Below are 13,844 nucleotides of genomic sequence, written 5' to 3'. Positions count from 1 at the left end.
GAAGCAGGCTTCTGTGAACTCACCAGTCTGGATTCAGAACAGTTACCCTCATGTATTAACAGTAACTCAATGGGAGAAAGATTGCTGACATTTTTTGGTGCTAGTAATGAAACAGTGAATTACTACTCTCTAAAGTTGATCCGTCAAACCCATGGTAAGAATTTGTTTATATCTGTTTATTGCATCTATAAACTCTTTTTAGAGGTGAATGGTTGAGGACATAAAAAGAAGTACCTTTGTGTGTTTAATTATCATTGTTTTCCGTGGATGGGATGAGGTCCAACTATTCAAATGGATAGCTCAGATTTGCTTTTATTTTTAGTACTTGTTTTGAGTCCTCACAGATAACATTAAGCATGACAGAGATGTAATTTCATTAACCCAAAAGATGATTGGCTTTGTCACTTCATAAAATTTTAGTGTTTGGTATGAGCAACATAGGTGTCCTTTGATAAAACATAATGAACATTTTTAAGATGGTAATAATTTATCCTCTGAGTCCATAGACTGTGGCCCAAGGCCATATCTGTTCCACTGCCTGTTTTTAAATAAAGTTTTGTTGGAATAGAGTCAAGCCCGTATATGTATGTGCTCTGGTTGCTTTCTTGTTACAACAGCAGATTTGAGCAGTTACAACAGAGCTGTGTCCCACAAGGCTTAAAATATTTACTGCCTGCTCTTCCTGGTTTATTCCACTGCTGATGAAAGGAGGTAAAATCTCAAGAAAAAAAACTAGGAATTGGAAAGGGAAGTAGAGATTAAATAGTACTCCAGTGAGAGCAGCAGAATGAGAGCCTGTTTCCTAACTGCCCATCGCTGAATATATTTTAAATACTTTTGCCAACCTCCAAATTGGAAATTCAGATGTCTGAAGAGAAGAATTCTTGAATTCCATTTTATGGGCAATAACTACATATTCAAGGCTAGCAATCATTTAAATTAAAGAAGAATACATTATGAATTTGGTAATATGAATAAATGTAAAACTGTCTTTTAAGTTAGCAATTTAATTGCACAATTTTCCCTGTCATTTATTTTTCTGTAAAAGCATAGAAAATTCAGACTTTGAAGGGAGCAATAAAGCATAAGCATTGCAGAGGGGATAAAAATCTTTTGCCCACTCTGATTTAGAGACCTCTGTGACTCACGGATAAAAAGGGTCATCATAGTGTTTCTTATTATTAAAAGTATTACTCATTTTTTCTTATTTCATCTGAGTAGCATTAGGTTTATATAACTTATTAATCATTACTTTATCTTAAGCTTCTTACCCATTTACTTTTAGTTTGAGATACATAGCCAGACAGACAGATTGACAGAATTAATCTGTTAAAGGTTTTCAGAGGTCTTCACTTTTTAAGACCAGCATATTATTAGGGGTAGAAAGACGTTAGAGCTTCAGGTCCTATTTTCAAAAGAAACAATTGCCTTTATTATGTGGGTTCATTTACTGATATAAAATGCCAAGCACAGTGCCTTATACTTAGAGACCCAATAGTGTATATGTGTCAATCCCAATCTCCCAATTTATCCCATTCCCCAGTTCCCTGCGCACTGCCCCCCGCTTGGTGTCCATACGTTCTCTATATCTGTGTCTCTATTTCTGCTTTGCAAATAGGTTCATCTGTACCATTTTTCTAGATTCCACATACATGCATTAGTGAATGTACTTAGTGCCACTGAATTATAGTGTTAAATATGGTTAAAATAGTATGTTTTCTGTCATGTGACTTTCACCACAATTAAAAAAAAACACTTAAAAATAATCAGTGGTATTAGAGAGGCTTTGCTATTCAGAAAACAAGAACAACATGCTATGAAAATAGGTTGAGGGAGCGAAACAAATGTTCTTGGAAATTAAAAATCTAGTTGCCCTTTTTTTAAGTCAAGTAAAAGCTAAATTTGGTGTAAGCAAGTAAGTAAATTTGATGTTAATGAGTAGAACAACAACAACAAAAAGACTTGGAAAATAGAAGATAAAAGCTTTAGAGGATCAATCCAAGAGTAATAGGAATTCCAGAAAGATTAGACCATGACAATGAGAGGGAGTGGCTTACAGCATAAATATTCCTCACCGCTGAAGGCCAAGCATGTAGTTTCTAGAAGCTCACAGTGAGTGAACAAAAGAAGCAGACCTGACTATGTGTTGTGAAATTTTACAATAAATGTGAGACAGGCCTGGAAGCTTTGAGGGAAGTTAAAAATCAAAGAGCTTCAAAGGAATGAGAATCTGTGACCGCAAGTTTCTCATCATCCACCGTCGATATCAAAACCCTGAGAGCAGTGACTTCAGAGTCCTGAGGGCTGCTGATGGCCAACCTTCAGTTCTTAGCTTAGAACCCTCAAGTGCGAGGGTGGAACACACATTTCAGGTATGTTAAGGGCTCAGACTTTCTCTTCCGTACCACTGTTGGAAGGTGTTCCAGGAAAACAACGAATTAACAGCGGGATCAGGAAACTGACTCTGTTGCAAGCAGTAGTACCCAACTCTGGCCAGCTTAAGCAGAAAAGATGTTTATTGAAAGGATATTGGATAACTCCACTGAATTGTCAGGAAGATTAGAGAACCAGGCTTGGCAAACAGGCAGAAACAAGGAAGGATCTGTAGCCAGAACCACAGCTAAAACATTTCACTGCAGCCATCAGCACCAATCTGCTCTTGTGCCGGAGCAACTCCAAATTCCAGACCTAGGGAAGGTGTATCTGCCTGTCCCAGCCCAGGGGACCCTAGCCCAGGTTCCAGGGAAACTGGGAGAGAGGACTGGGAGTCTTCAGTTTCTGTGGTTGACTCAAGAGAGGGAAATTTCTCCCCTAACCCTCTTGAGTTCCTTTGGCTAGTGTAATGATTTAATTGACACAAAACAGATTAACAGAGGAGGGAGAAAAAAGAGAAAAAAAAAAGCAATTCATATGCATGAGGTCTTAGAGGATTAAGATCCCCAAAGTGACCAAAACAGGCCATTTATCATTCTAGATGAAGAACCAATTACTTGTGAAAATTTAACCACAAAGGGGCTTGTGCTTGGGGTAACAAACTGGATGAAGAAGTAACAAAGTTTGTTTATATGGCTTCCTTACCCTTGAATTCCCTAATTCTGGTGATAAGGAGGCTTTCCATACCTTCATGTGAGAGAATTATTTCCCACTTTCATGGGGAATGGGGTGGGGGTAGGGGGGATGGACAGGGTGGTTTTTTTTTTAATATATTTTTTCCCATCTATTTCCTCAAGTAACTTTTTTTTTTTAACTTAAATTTATTTTTAATTGGGGAATAACTGCTTTACAGTATTGTGTTGGTTTCTGCTATATACCCACCTCAATCAGCCATAAGTACCCACCTCAATCAGCTGTAAGTATCCATGCATATGTCCCCTCCCTCCTGAGACTCCCTCCCACCTCCCACCTCATCCCACCTCTCTAGGTTGTCACAGTCAAGTAACTTTTAATTCAAAGTTTTTAAATATAGAAAGGAAGGCAGTCACCAGTTCATAAGTAATTGACTTCTGTTCCAAAAGTTGTACGTCAACCTGGTTAGATTCCCAAACTAGTCCATGAATACAAGTTAGAGTGAAGTGAAAATGCCTAGATCTGTTGTTTACAAATCAAAAGAAGCAAGAGAGTCCATTTTGGGGTCCATTCTAGTAGTCCAGTGAGAAATTGTGGAAGGATTTGCCTGGGGCCGTGAAGCAGGCGTGGAGGGGGGCACCTGAAAAAGAAAGAGACTATTCTGCCCACCAGATGCTTGTGGCTAGAATGTGGGACCTCAGGCGGCATCTCCACCAAGGAAAATGCACACTAGCTACTGCCGGTGCCAAGTGCTCCCATCTGAGCTGCTTGGGTGCTGTTCAGTTCATCAGTCCTCTGAGATACTGGTTTCTGAGTAGGCTTCTCACCTAACAGCTTCTCTTGATAGATTCTAAACTTAACCTGTTGCTGGAAAAAACTCCTGGAAAGACCAGAGCTCTTCCTCTTAGGTAACCTTATGTTCAATGAAAGATTGACGCTGGCAGTGTGGTTATTTCTTCTCCGAAAAAGAAAAAGTTAAGACAATAAAATCACTGTAATCCTACCGGGAGAAGGCAATGGCACCCCACTCCAGTACTGTTGCCTGGAAAATCCCATGGACGGAGGGGCCTGGTGGGCTGCAGTCCATGGGGTCGCTAGGAGTCGGACACGACTGAGCGACTTCACTTTCACTTTCCACTTTCATGCATTGGACAAGGAAATGGCAACCCACTCCAGTGTTCTTGCCTGGAGAATCCCAGGGACGGGGGAGCCTGGTGGGCTGCCGTCTATGGGGTGGCACAGAGTAGGACACGACTGAAGCGACTTAGCAGCAGGCCGTAATCCTACCACCCAAAGATTAATACTGTTAAACTGTTTGTTATTATGTATGCTTAGATACTTTCTTTCTATGCATATAGTTTTCCCACAGAAGTAGTAAATCTTACTGTTTACTGCTTAAAAAAAAATCTTACATACATAAATATACATCATTATTAATTGCATAACATTACGTTATATAAATGTAGAATAACTTCCTGAATTTTTCTTCTGAGATTGGGCATTTATGTTGGACATATGTGGAAAAGTATAAATATTCAAGAAACTGGGTGTGCTGTTTTTAATAGACAAACCTTAGAAACAACGTAAATGTTCTCAGAATATACTCCAAAAAATGGAAGTGTTAGTTTGAAAGATATAAATTTAATGTGTATACAGACACCTCACTTTGTGAAATCTAACCAAATGTTACAGAACTATAAACATGAAATCATTACCTCATATTTAATTTTACTTCTTAGACATAATCTCCATTAACATTGGATGTGGATCTTTTCAGACTTCTCTCCTCTGTGGATACATAGGAAATTTCATATTGAAGTCTATAGTTTTATAGTTTTTACCCCCATGAGATAATACTATACACATCCTTGTGCAACCTTAATTTTTCCCCTTTATAAATATGTCTTAAAAAAATATTTCCAAACATGTAGATGTATGTGTGTGTGTTTATCCCTTTTATAGGTTGGTAATGTTGGAGCTTTGTGACTGACCTGCCAAGAAACTTTGGGAATTTATTCCTCGATTCATTGAAAATAAATACGTCAGTTTGATTGAGTGCATACCATATGCAAGGCTTTGAGGAAACCAAGCTACTTAGGATCTGAGCTCATGGTCCAGTGTGGAAACCTGGAGAGTCTATGTGTTATGATAGTGAAGTCATGCCCCAACAGCAAACACTATGGCAGCAAAGGAGGGACGTGTCAATCAGTCCAGGGAAGTCATGGTCACTGACAAGCTATTTGAACAGACCCGAGTTCAATTCTGGTTTCTGTGATTTATTAACTGAGATTTTAGGTAAATCCTTAACTTCTCTGCCTCAGTGCAAGATGGCTTTAGGAATGCCTAGCCCACGATGCTGTCATGAATATTTATTGGGGAAGTGGTTATAGCAGAGGAGTGTTGAATGCCCATTAGTGGGTGTCTGTCTAACTAAACGAATCATGATATATTAATGGATACACTATTATGCAGCTCTGAAAAATAAAGTCATTCTCTGTATACTGATAGGGACCAAACTCCAAGATGTATTATTAACAGTGTGTGGTTTGCTACCATTTGTGTAAAAAAAAAATTTTTTTTATAAGATGTGATGGTTTAAAACTATATGTACTTATATTTACACAGCCTGTCTAAAAGGATATCTAAGTAACTTAGCAGTGCTTGCCTTTGAGGAAGGGAATTGGGGATCAAGAGTGAGAGAAAGACACAACATTGAAAATCAACTATCAATAAAAATTTTAAAAGGAACAGAAAAGAATGGGAGAAAGATTAGCTGTCCAGGTATATCCATTTGTGCTGCTTGAATTATCTTGTGTGTTTATTATGAGGAAAGTTTTTTTGAATTATGAATAAAATAAAACAAGTTTATCATAAAGTAAGATGGTATCAGTTTAGTATAACTTCAAATATTTTTATATGCCAATCTTTCACTATCATTTTATGGAATGGTTACAGACACAGACTTTAGAGTACATATTTACTGGCTGTGGGGATATTGGAAAAGTTATTTAAGAAATCTAAATATCCATTTTCTCCTGTAAAGTAGGAAATTATATTAACCACTTTATGGGGTTGTTGTAAAAATAAGATACATAGTCGAGTGGGAAGCGATTAACCTGTGATATGATATATTGTAAGCACTCAAATGTTGAGTGTGCTGTAGTTAATACTAAAAGGCTGTATCTAGGACTCTTTGTTGCAAGTGATAGTAATCTAACTGTTGTCATTTACCAAAAAGGGACATTTGTCAGCTCACACAAATGAAAGTCCAGAGTAGCTCTGTTTTGGGGACTGGTGACATCTAGCAACCCCTTTGAAGGGACTCAGTCTCCCTTCAGCTCTTAACTCTGCTTTCTTCTCTGTTGGCTCATCTCCTAGGGAGCTCCAGGCTCATGTCCTACTAGCCTCACAGTGAAAAGAACCCAGTACTATCCAACAGAAATCCCGTTACTGACTGATTCATCATGCTTTGGTCATGGGCCCATCCGTCAGTCAGGTTAGCCAGCCGACTGGACCATGCTGATGGGTGGGCCCAGGGCCAGCCTAAGATGCTGAACAGTGCCCGACCTTTTGTTCTCAAGCTTGGAGACAAAGAAACCACCTAAACTGAGAACTGTGAAGAAGTTCTCCAGATGAAAAAAATAGGAGCAAGAAATACCAAGGTAGACAGAAACCACGGATGTTCCCTCCGGCCCACTGCTTGGCTGCCTGACAGTTATTCCTGTTATTTTCATGTGTATATTTCCTGAAACGCTTAATGGTGCAACTCTTCCATACAGAGTCATGTCATCATAGTTGGGGCTGAGGTCCTGAAGTTAACACATACTTCCTTTCCAGTAAAAGCCACCCTTGATAATGACAGCTCAGGAAGATGCTGCATGGCTCATGGTCAGCATTTACTCCTCCTCAGGACCAAATGGCTGGGCCTTCTGTTAAGTACCACATGTATTAGTTGCTTTACTGGTAGAGGGCGTGTAATACGAAGATCCCTTTATAAACAAGGTAGCTCTCCGTTCAGCAAGACATTCACACTAAGAGCAAACAAACGTTGAGATAACCAAGAGGAGATTTCCTCTGTGCTGGGTGCTCTGCCCAGGGCAAGGGGGTGTGTAGGTGGAGACTACCTGCCCTGTTTAAATCCTCCCACCTGGCTTCTTATTTGTTTTAGCAGGCACATGTGCTCGAACTTGCTAAGGTAACCATTAAAGTAATGTTGCTGCATCATATATCAAAATGTGGAGCCCTTCCTCTAGAAGAGAGTCCCGTTATTGTGCCTGTCTTCAGATCTAGGACCTGCACAAGTTCTGTGTGGTTCAGTTTAGTCCCTGCTCACTACACAGTGGAAGAAAGGAAACAGGATAACCCGAAACTTCATTTGAAAAAGGGGAGATCACACACGGAGCTCACCTCCCGAAGCACATCCGTGTCCTCCCCACAGCGGAAGGCTTTCTGGAGATGTGACTTGCTTGTGGGGCCAAGATGGCCACTCTGATTTCTGTCCTTTAGGAGGATTTTTCTGAGGGTGCCCTTCTTTCATTTCCTTTGGGTATAAATTCACAGGCTTAGTGATTGATTCCCTCAGAGACAGAGGTCTCATAGGCTGTCACTTTCTCGGGTGCCTTTCAAATTGAGTCGATTTTCTATCTAGTATTGAGATTTGGTCCACTCTGGTTTGGTGCTTGGTTACCAAAGTCACACAGCCTGACTTTGGTTTTGGTCCTTGAAGTTGAATCTGAGTTTCTTAGCAACAGATCTCAGAATTTTCCCCACCCCACAGCCTACTGCTTCCATGGACCTTAGCCTCAGAGCAGTTGGAAACAACATCCTAGGATGGAGAAGCAAAAACAAGTATGTCCCCAGGCTGTTGGCCAGCGGATGGTTCTTTATTGAGGGGTCAAGGAGGATGCAGCCTGTAGGGTGCAGGAGTTAGGATCCCAAGCTCTTTTCCCATTTTACTTTCCTTCTGTGGGCGCTAGCCAGGCCAGAGAATACAGCTCTCTTAAGTTTTTACAGAGAGAAAGCGTCTCTAGAGCAGAGCTGTAGAGCTTTTCTCCTCTATTTTTAGGTAAGCCTCAAATGAAGCTTGTCTCTCTCAGTAATAATTTCCTGAAGACCACAAGAAGTGGCCACCACACCCTGCCCCTCTTTAGCGATGCACACCAGCTCCACATTGCACTGGAGCCCTTCATGACTCAGCCATTTCCACAGGCTCTTACTCTGCCCACCTCACCTTCCTTCAGGAGGTCCTTCCTTCAGGGGGTCCTCACCACACCTTCAGGAGCGCAACTCAAAGTGCTCTGAGGAAAAAAAGAGGCTTTATTGGCCAGTGTAACTGAAAAGTCTGGGGAAGACCAACTTCATGACCTGACCCAGAGTTCTGAAGGATGGCCTCAGACAGACTCCCACCTCTCCTTTTCCTCACTCTGCTTTCCCCTGGGGAGGCCTCATTTTCAGGCCACTTCCGGCTAACAATTTAACCTTACTAACAAGCCACACCCCTTACTAGCAGTAGTTCCAGAAAACTTCCTTGGATTGCCTTGTTCACCCAGCTTTGGTCCTAGGTCATCTGATTCGATCACTGTGGGGGAGGGTGAGGATGGAAAGAAAGACAAGCCTAGTCGGGGTCACCTGTGTGCACGGATACACCTGTCTGTGGGAAGAGATGCTCCCCAAAGATCAGGGAACTAGCCCGATTAAGAGGGAATGTTCTCTGGGCCAGCCAAAGCAACAGGCCCATATAAGGATTTGACGGACTATGTGGGAGCAGATGATGACATCCAGAGGGCTTCCCAGGTGGGGCAAGTAGTAGTAAAGAACCCGCCTGCCAATGCAGGAGACATGAGACAGGGGAGGGTCAGTTCCTGAGTTGGGAAGATCCCCTGGAGGAGGTCATAGCAATCCACTCCGGTATTCTTGCCTAGAGAATCCCATGGACAGAGGAGCCTGGCAGGCTTTGCTAGTCCATAGGGTCATACAGAGTCGGATACGACTAAAGCTGCTTAGCACACACACAAAGTTAATTTGCTAATTGTCATTTCTGGGCCTTTGGAGTGGTGATGTTTAGCTCAGCACTGCTCAGTGGAAAGATACTGTGTGCCACAAACACAGGCCACGCAATAAAAAGATATATATGTGTGTATGTGAACAATAGACTGGTTCCAAATAGGAAAAGGAGTACGTCAGGGCTGTATATTGTCACCCTGCTTATTTAACTTATATGCAGAGTACATCATGAGAAACGCTGGACTAGAAGAAGCACAAGCTGGAATCAAGATTGCCAGGAGAAATATCAATAACCTCAGATATGCAGATGACACCACCCTTATGGCAGAAAATGAAGAGGAACTAAAAAGCCTCTTGATGAAAGTGAAAGTGGAGAGTGAAAAAGTTGGCTTAAAGTTCAACATTCAGAAAACGAAGATCATGGCATCCAGTCCCATCACTTCATGGGAAATAGATGGGGAAACAGTGGAAACAGTGTCAGACTTTATTTTTGGGGCTCCAAAATCACTGCAGATGGTGACTGCAGCCATGAAATTAAAAGACACTTACTCCTTGGAAGGAAAGTTATGACCAACCTAGATAGCATATTCAAAAGCAGAGACATTACTTTGCCAACAAAGGTTCATCTAGTCAAGGCTATGGTTTTTCCTGTGGTCATGTGTGGATGTGAGAGTTGGACTGTGAAGAAGGCTAAGTGCCGAAGAATTGATGCTTTTGAACTGTGGTGTTGGAGAAGACCCTTGAGAGTCCCTTGGACTGCAAGGAGATCCAACCAGTCCATTCTGAAGCAGATCAGCCCTGGGATTTCTTTGGAAGGAATGATGCTAAGGCTGAAACTCCAGTACTTTGGCCACCTCATGCAAAGAGTTGACTCTTTGGAAAAGACCCTGATGCTGGGAGGGATTGGGGGCAGAAGAAGGGGATGACAGAGGATGATATGGCTGGATGGCATCACTGACTTGATGGGCGTGAGTCTGGGTGAACTCCAGGAGTTGGTGATGGACAGGGAGGCCTGGCATGCTTGGATTCATGGGGTTGCAAAGAGTCGGACATGACTGAGCGACTGAACTGAACTGAACTGATGTGTATAGATAAAATACACATACAGATAAAATGATCACTTTAATAGTATCTTATTGAATAATTTATAAAGCCAAAACAGCACCATTTTAACATGTAATCAGTATTAAAAAATGATTCATGAGCTCTTTGACCCTTAGTTTTTGAAATCCAGTGTGTGTCTTACATGGACAGCACGTGTCAGTTCACATGAGCCTCCTGTGGCTCATGGCCACTGTAGTGAACAGAATGAATTTAGCTGATAACTTTTCCGTAGAGAAGCTGGATATGTGTCATCAGCTGATAAGTTGTTACTTCAGTGTCTATGTCATGGGGAGTTATTTTGAAATTGTGAATCTCCTCATTAGAAGAATCCGCCCTGAAATGAGCCTAAATGCACATTGCTGTGTGGGTGTCTAGTTGGTACCACCCCTGTCTGAACGCCCTTCACACCCATGCAGTCAGCAGTCGGCAATTACTTACTTAATTACCTGGCTTCTTTCCTGGTCTCTGCACAGTAGGAACCAAGGGACTCTTTATCTGTCTTGCTTAGCTCTGTTCCCTAAGCCCAGAGCCCAGTACACAAAAGACACAAAGTGGATATTTTTAAAGTGAAAATCAGATGAAAAAGTTGGGTGAGAACTTCTCGTTTGCCCAAGTTGATAACAAAATGCAGAAAATAATCCCAGTGGAAGCCCAAGATTGAGTGTTTGTGGTATTTTTTATTCTGATGAATGACCATTTGTAGTCTGTGACTAGTTGTGTTCCTGTTCAATCACTCTTTCTTTCATTGAATATATCAATATATGTATATAGAGAGAGAGACTGTATGTGTGATTGAATACCTACAGAAACCCAGGCTCTGTGCCAAGCCCTAGGTCTGCAAGGATAAATGGGAAACAGTCCCTGCCTTAAAGGAAATGAGAAACAGATAAGTAAAATAACTCTTATATCCAGCAAGTGTTATGATACCAACAAACACAGAGTGTATGGGGGAACACATGGAAGGGGGTTCAGTCCAGGTCAGAGATGGAGGTAGCAGCCGAGGTTTGCTGGGGGAAAGTGAATTAAAGTTCCACGGTGCCTGTGGTATTCTTAGTTTCCAGCCCCATGCCTGGCACATGTGTTGAATCCATGAGTAAATGAACAAAGTGCCTGCAGAGCCTAAGCCTGAAGGATCGTTGGATCTGTCCATCTGTGCACAGGAGGCCAGAGCCCCGTCTTGGAGGGTTCCGGGGAGCCCAGGCTGGAGGGAACTGAGGCCCAAAGGAGGCCGAGGGGGCCAGGGTAGGGCTGATGCAAGCCTGCTGCGTTTGGCAGGAGCCAGGCCGCAGCCTCACTTGCGATTGTCCACATGACCCGCGACCAACAACTGTACTCTCTTATTCCAGGCAAAGCGCAGGCTGGAGCTAGGAGAAAGCGGCCAGCAGTACCTCTCAGATGGTTTAAAAACCCCCAAGGGCAAAGGAAGAGCTGCACTCCGGAGTCCAGACAGCCCAAAAAGTAAGGATTGTGTCGTCTTTCCCTCCCCCAGGTGTGAACTTCCCAACTTTCAGAGCTCGTGGCTGAAGGGACCCGAGGTGTGGACAATTTTGGCATGTTTGGTTCTTTTTCATTTCTGTCTTTGCCTGTCCAAAAAAATAAATATGATGTCTGCAGACACCCAGTGAAAGGTTTACAGAGTGAGTCCTGTTACCTGTAAGCTGTCCTCAGGGGAGGCCTCTGTTGATATGCACAATTTCATTTTTCAACTTAGAATGTAAACTCCTTGGTACCATTCCATGGTCAAATCTAACTAACTTGCCTTCGTGGACCTTATTTGAGGGACCAAGGCTAGCTGGGCATTAGGTGTTACCTCTGTTGGCCTAAATCTCTAGCTCAGCATATGGCAGCCTAAGACTTGATGGAGACCAGTGAATTGCAGCTAGTTTGCATTTCCATCAACATGATCATTGTTTCTTTAAGAGAAAAGGAGGTTGTAAACAGCTAAATTGTCCTTTATGTCTCTGGCATTTAATGTGGAGGCTAAATTAATTTAGACTTCATCCTCTCCTAATGTGTAGTTTATGAATTAGGGAGTCCACAAATTGTGTGTCATATTCAGTTAAACCCCTGACCTGTATACCTATAAGAGAATAAATACAATATTAAATGGAGATATTTCATACCAGAGGGATGGGGAGATGGGATTGAAAGACATTTCCTAGGCATTCTTCATCTACATTATTTGGAAAGTTGGTGAACAAGTTATATGCAAACAGATAAAGGAGTCTGAAAAGCCAGTTAGGATGGGTCTGTCATCAAAAGCTGGAGAGGTTCACAGTCTGAACCCATTGAGTTAGGCTCCATGTCGCTACAGCTCCATGAGGCTACAGCACTTTTCATTCATTCAACAGATAGTTTTGAACACCTACCATCTGTGAGATACTTCACTAGTCCCAGAGTAAGATAAGTCAAAATAGAAACTACTGAGAAATTCGCAGTGAAACACTTTCATCAAACAGGAATTTTTACCATCATTTCCTTTTCTAATAAAGCAGTTCATAGCTTTCTATGACTCACCAAAAACATCAGCAACAACAGCTTTGCTTCTGATGCTAATACCTGGGCTGCTGGGGGAGAGGGGGCTTGCTTGACTGCAAAGAAACCCTTCATTTCTTTACCTTTCCCCCTATTCCCCCTACCCGCTCGGTTTTTGTTTTTCTTTAAGCTCCAAAATCTCCCTCAGAAAAAACACGGTATGATACATCCCTTGGTCTGCTCACCAAGAAGTTCATTCAGCTCCTGAGCCAGTCACCTGATGGGGTCTTGGATTTGAACAAGGCGGCAGAGGTGCTGAAGGTGCAAAAGAGAAGGATTTACGACATCACCAACGTCCTGGAAGGCATCCACCTCATTAAGAAGAAGTCTAAAAACAACGTGCAGTGGATGTGAGTACGGGTCACCCCCCACCCCAGTTCGCTGGCTCTGGGCTGGGTTGGGGGTGGGGTTCCTTGCAAACTGCAGCGGGGTTTCTCCCAGCCCCAGCTTTCACACTCATGCCCACACTTTCATTCCTTTTTCCTCCTACTCTTCTCTCTCCTCTCTTCCCTCCTCAGTTCCTTAGCTGAAGTTCAGAGTCTCTTTACAAAGAGACCTTCTGTTTAGCTGGTGTCATAGATAAAAGGATTTATATTCAGTTAGCCTCAAGCAAGGGGACCCTGGGATTAAATAGGGCCCTGCAGATGTACAGTAACTTGCTGTTCAGCTGTCACCATCATATCAGCATGTGTGCTCTCATGTAATCTAACAGATGCTTACACAGGCCTCTGGCTTGTCTCTAGTAGGAATTTAGAAACTATCTATGGCTGGTATCCACACATACGTGTATTACACAGTATCTTTATCCATGGTTCTCACTGCAGATGAACTCACTTTCTCTGTAAATTAAGTCAAGACTTAAATGCCTTGGTTCCTTCTGGAAAGCCGAGATGATAATACTTGTCACCTACACACCCACACGCATGATTAAATGTGTGATCACATCATTTGTGAATTATGGACAGAGAATCTGAACACCCAGTATTTGAGAAGCAACTTCCAAAGCCTTATTAGAGGGGTTGACTTTGAAAAAACACTGCTTCTAACATAAGACAAACAGGTAGTTTTTTGTACTTTTTGGAATTTTGTGACGATTCAGTAACCCACTTTAGCTAGTAGTTGAGACAGACCTGTTG

The 13,844-nt window shown here is 42.2% G+C and overlaps 1 protein-coding gene across 2 annotated transcripts in view; it reads left to right on the top strand.

The window, feature by feature from the left end:
- E2F3 (E2F transcription factor 3) overlaps positions 1-13,844 on the top strand; it is an 84,350-nt gene that overhangs the window by 59,544 nt on the left and 10,962 nt on the right. For both annotated transcript variants that reach the window (XM_061398742.1, XM_061398743.1), the window contains exons 2-3: positions 11,520-11,631; positions 12,839-13,058. In XM_061398742.1, the coding sequence (XP_061254726.1) occupies positions 11,520-11,631; positions 12,839-13,058 (332 nt within the window). The remainder of the gene's footprint in view (positions 1-11,519; positions 11,632-12,838; positions 13,059-13,844) is intronic.

This window comes from Bos javanicus, chromosome 23 (assembly GCF_032452875.1).
Source record: "Bos javanicus breed banteng chromosome 23, ARS-OSU_banteng_1.0, whole genome shotgun sequence".
In the NCBI taxonomy this organism is placed as follows: domain Eukaryota; kingdom Metazoa; phylum Chordata; class Mammalia; order Artiodactyla; family Bovidae; genus Bos; species Bos javanicus.
This window is presented reverse-complemented; position numbering and strand designations above follow the sequence as displayed.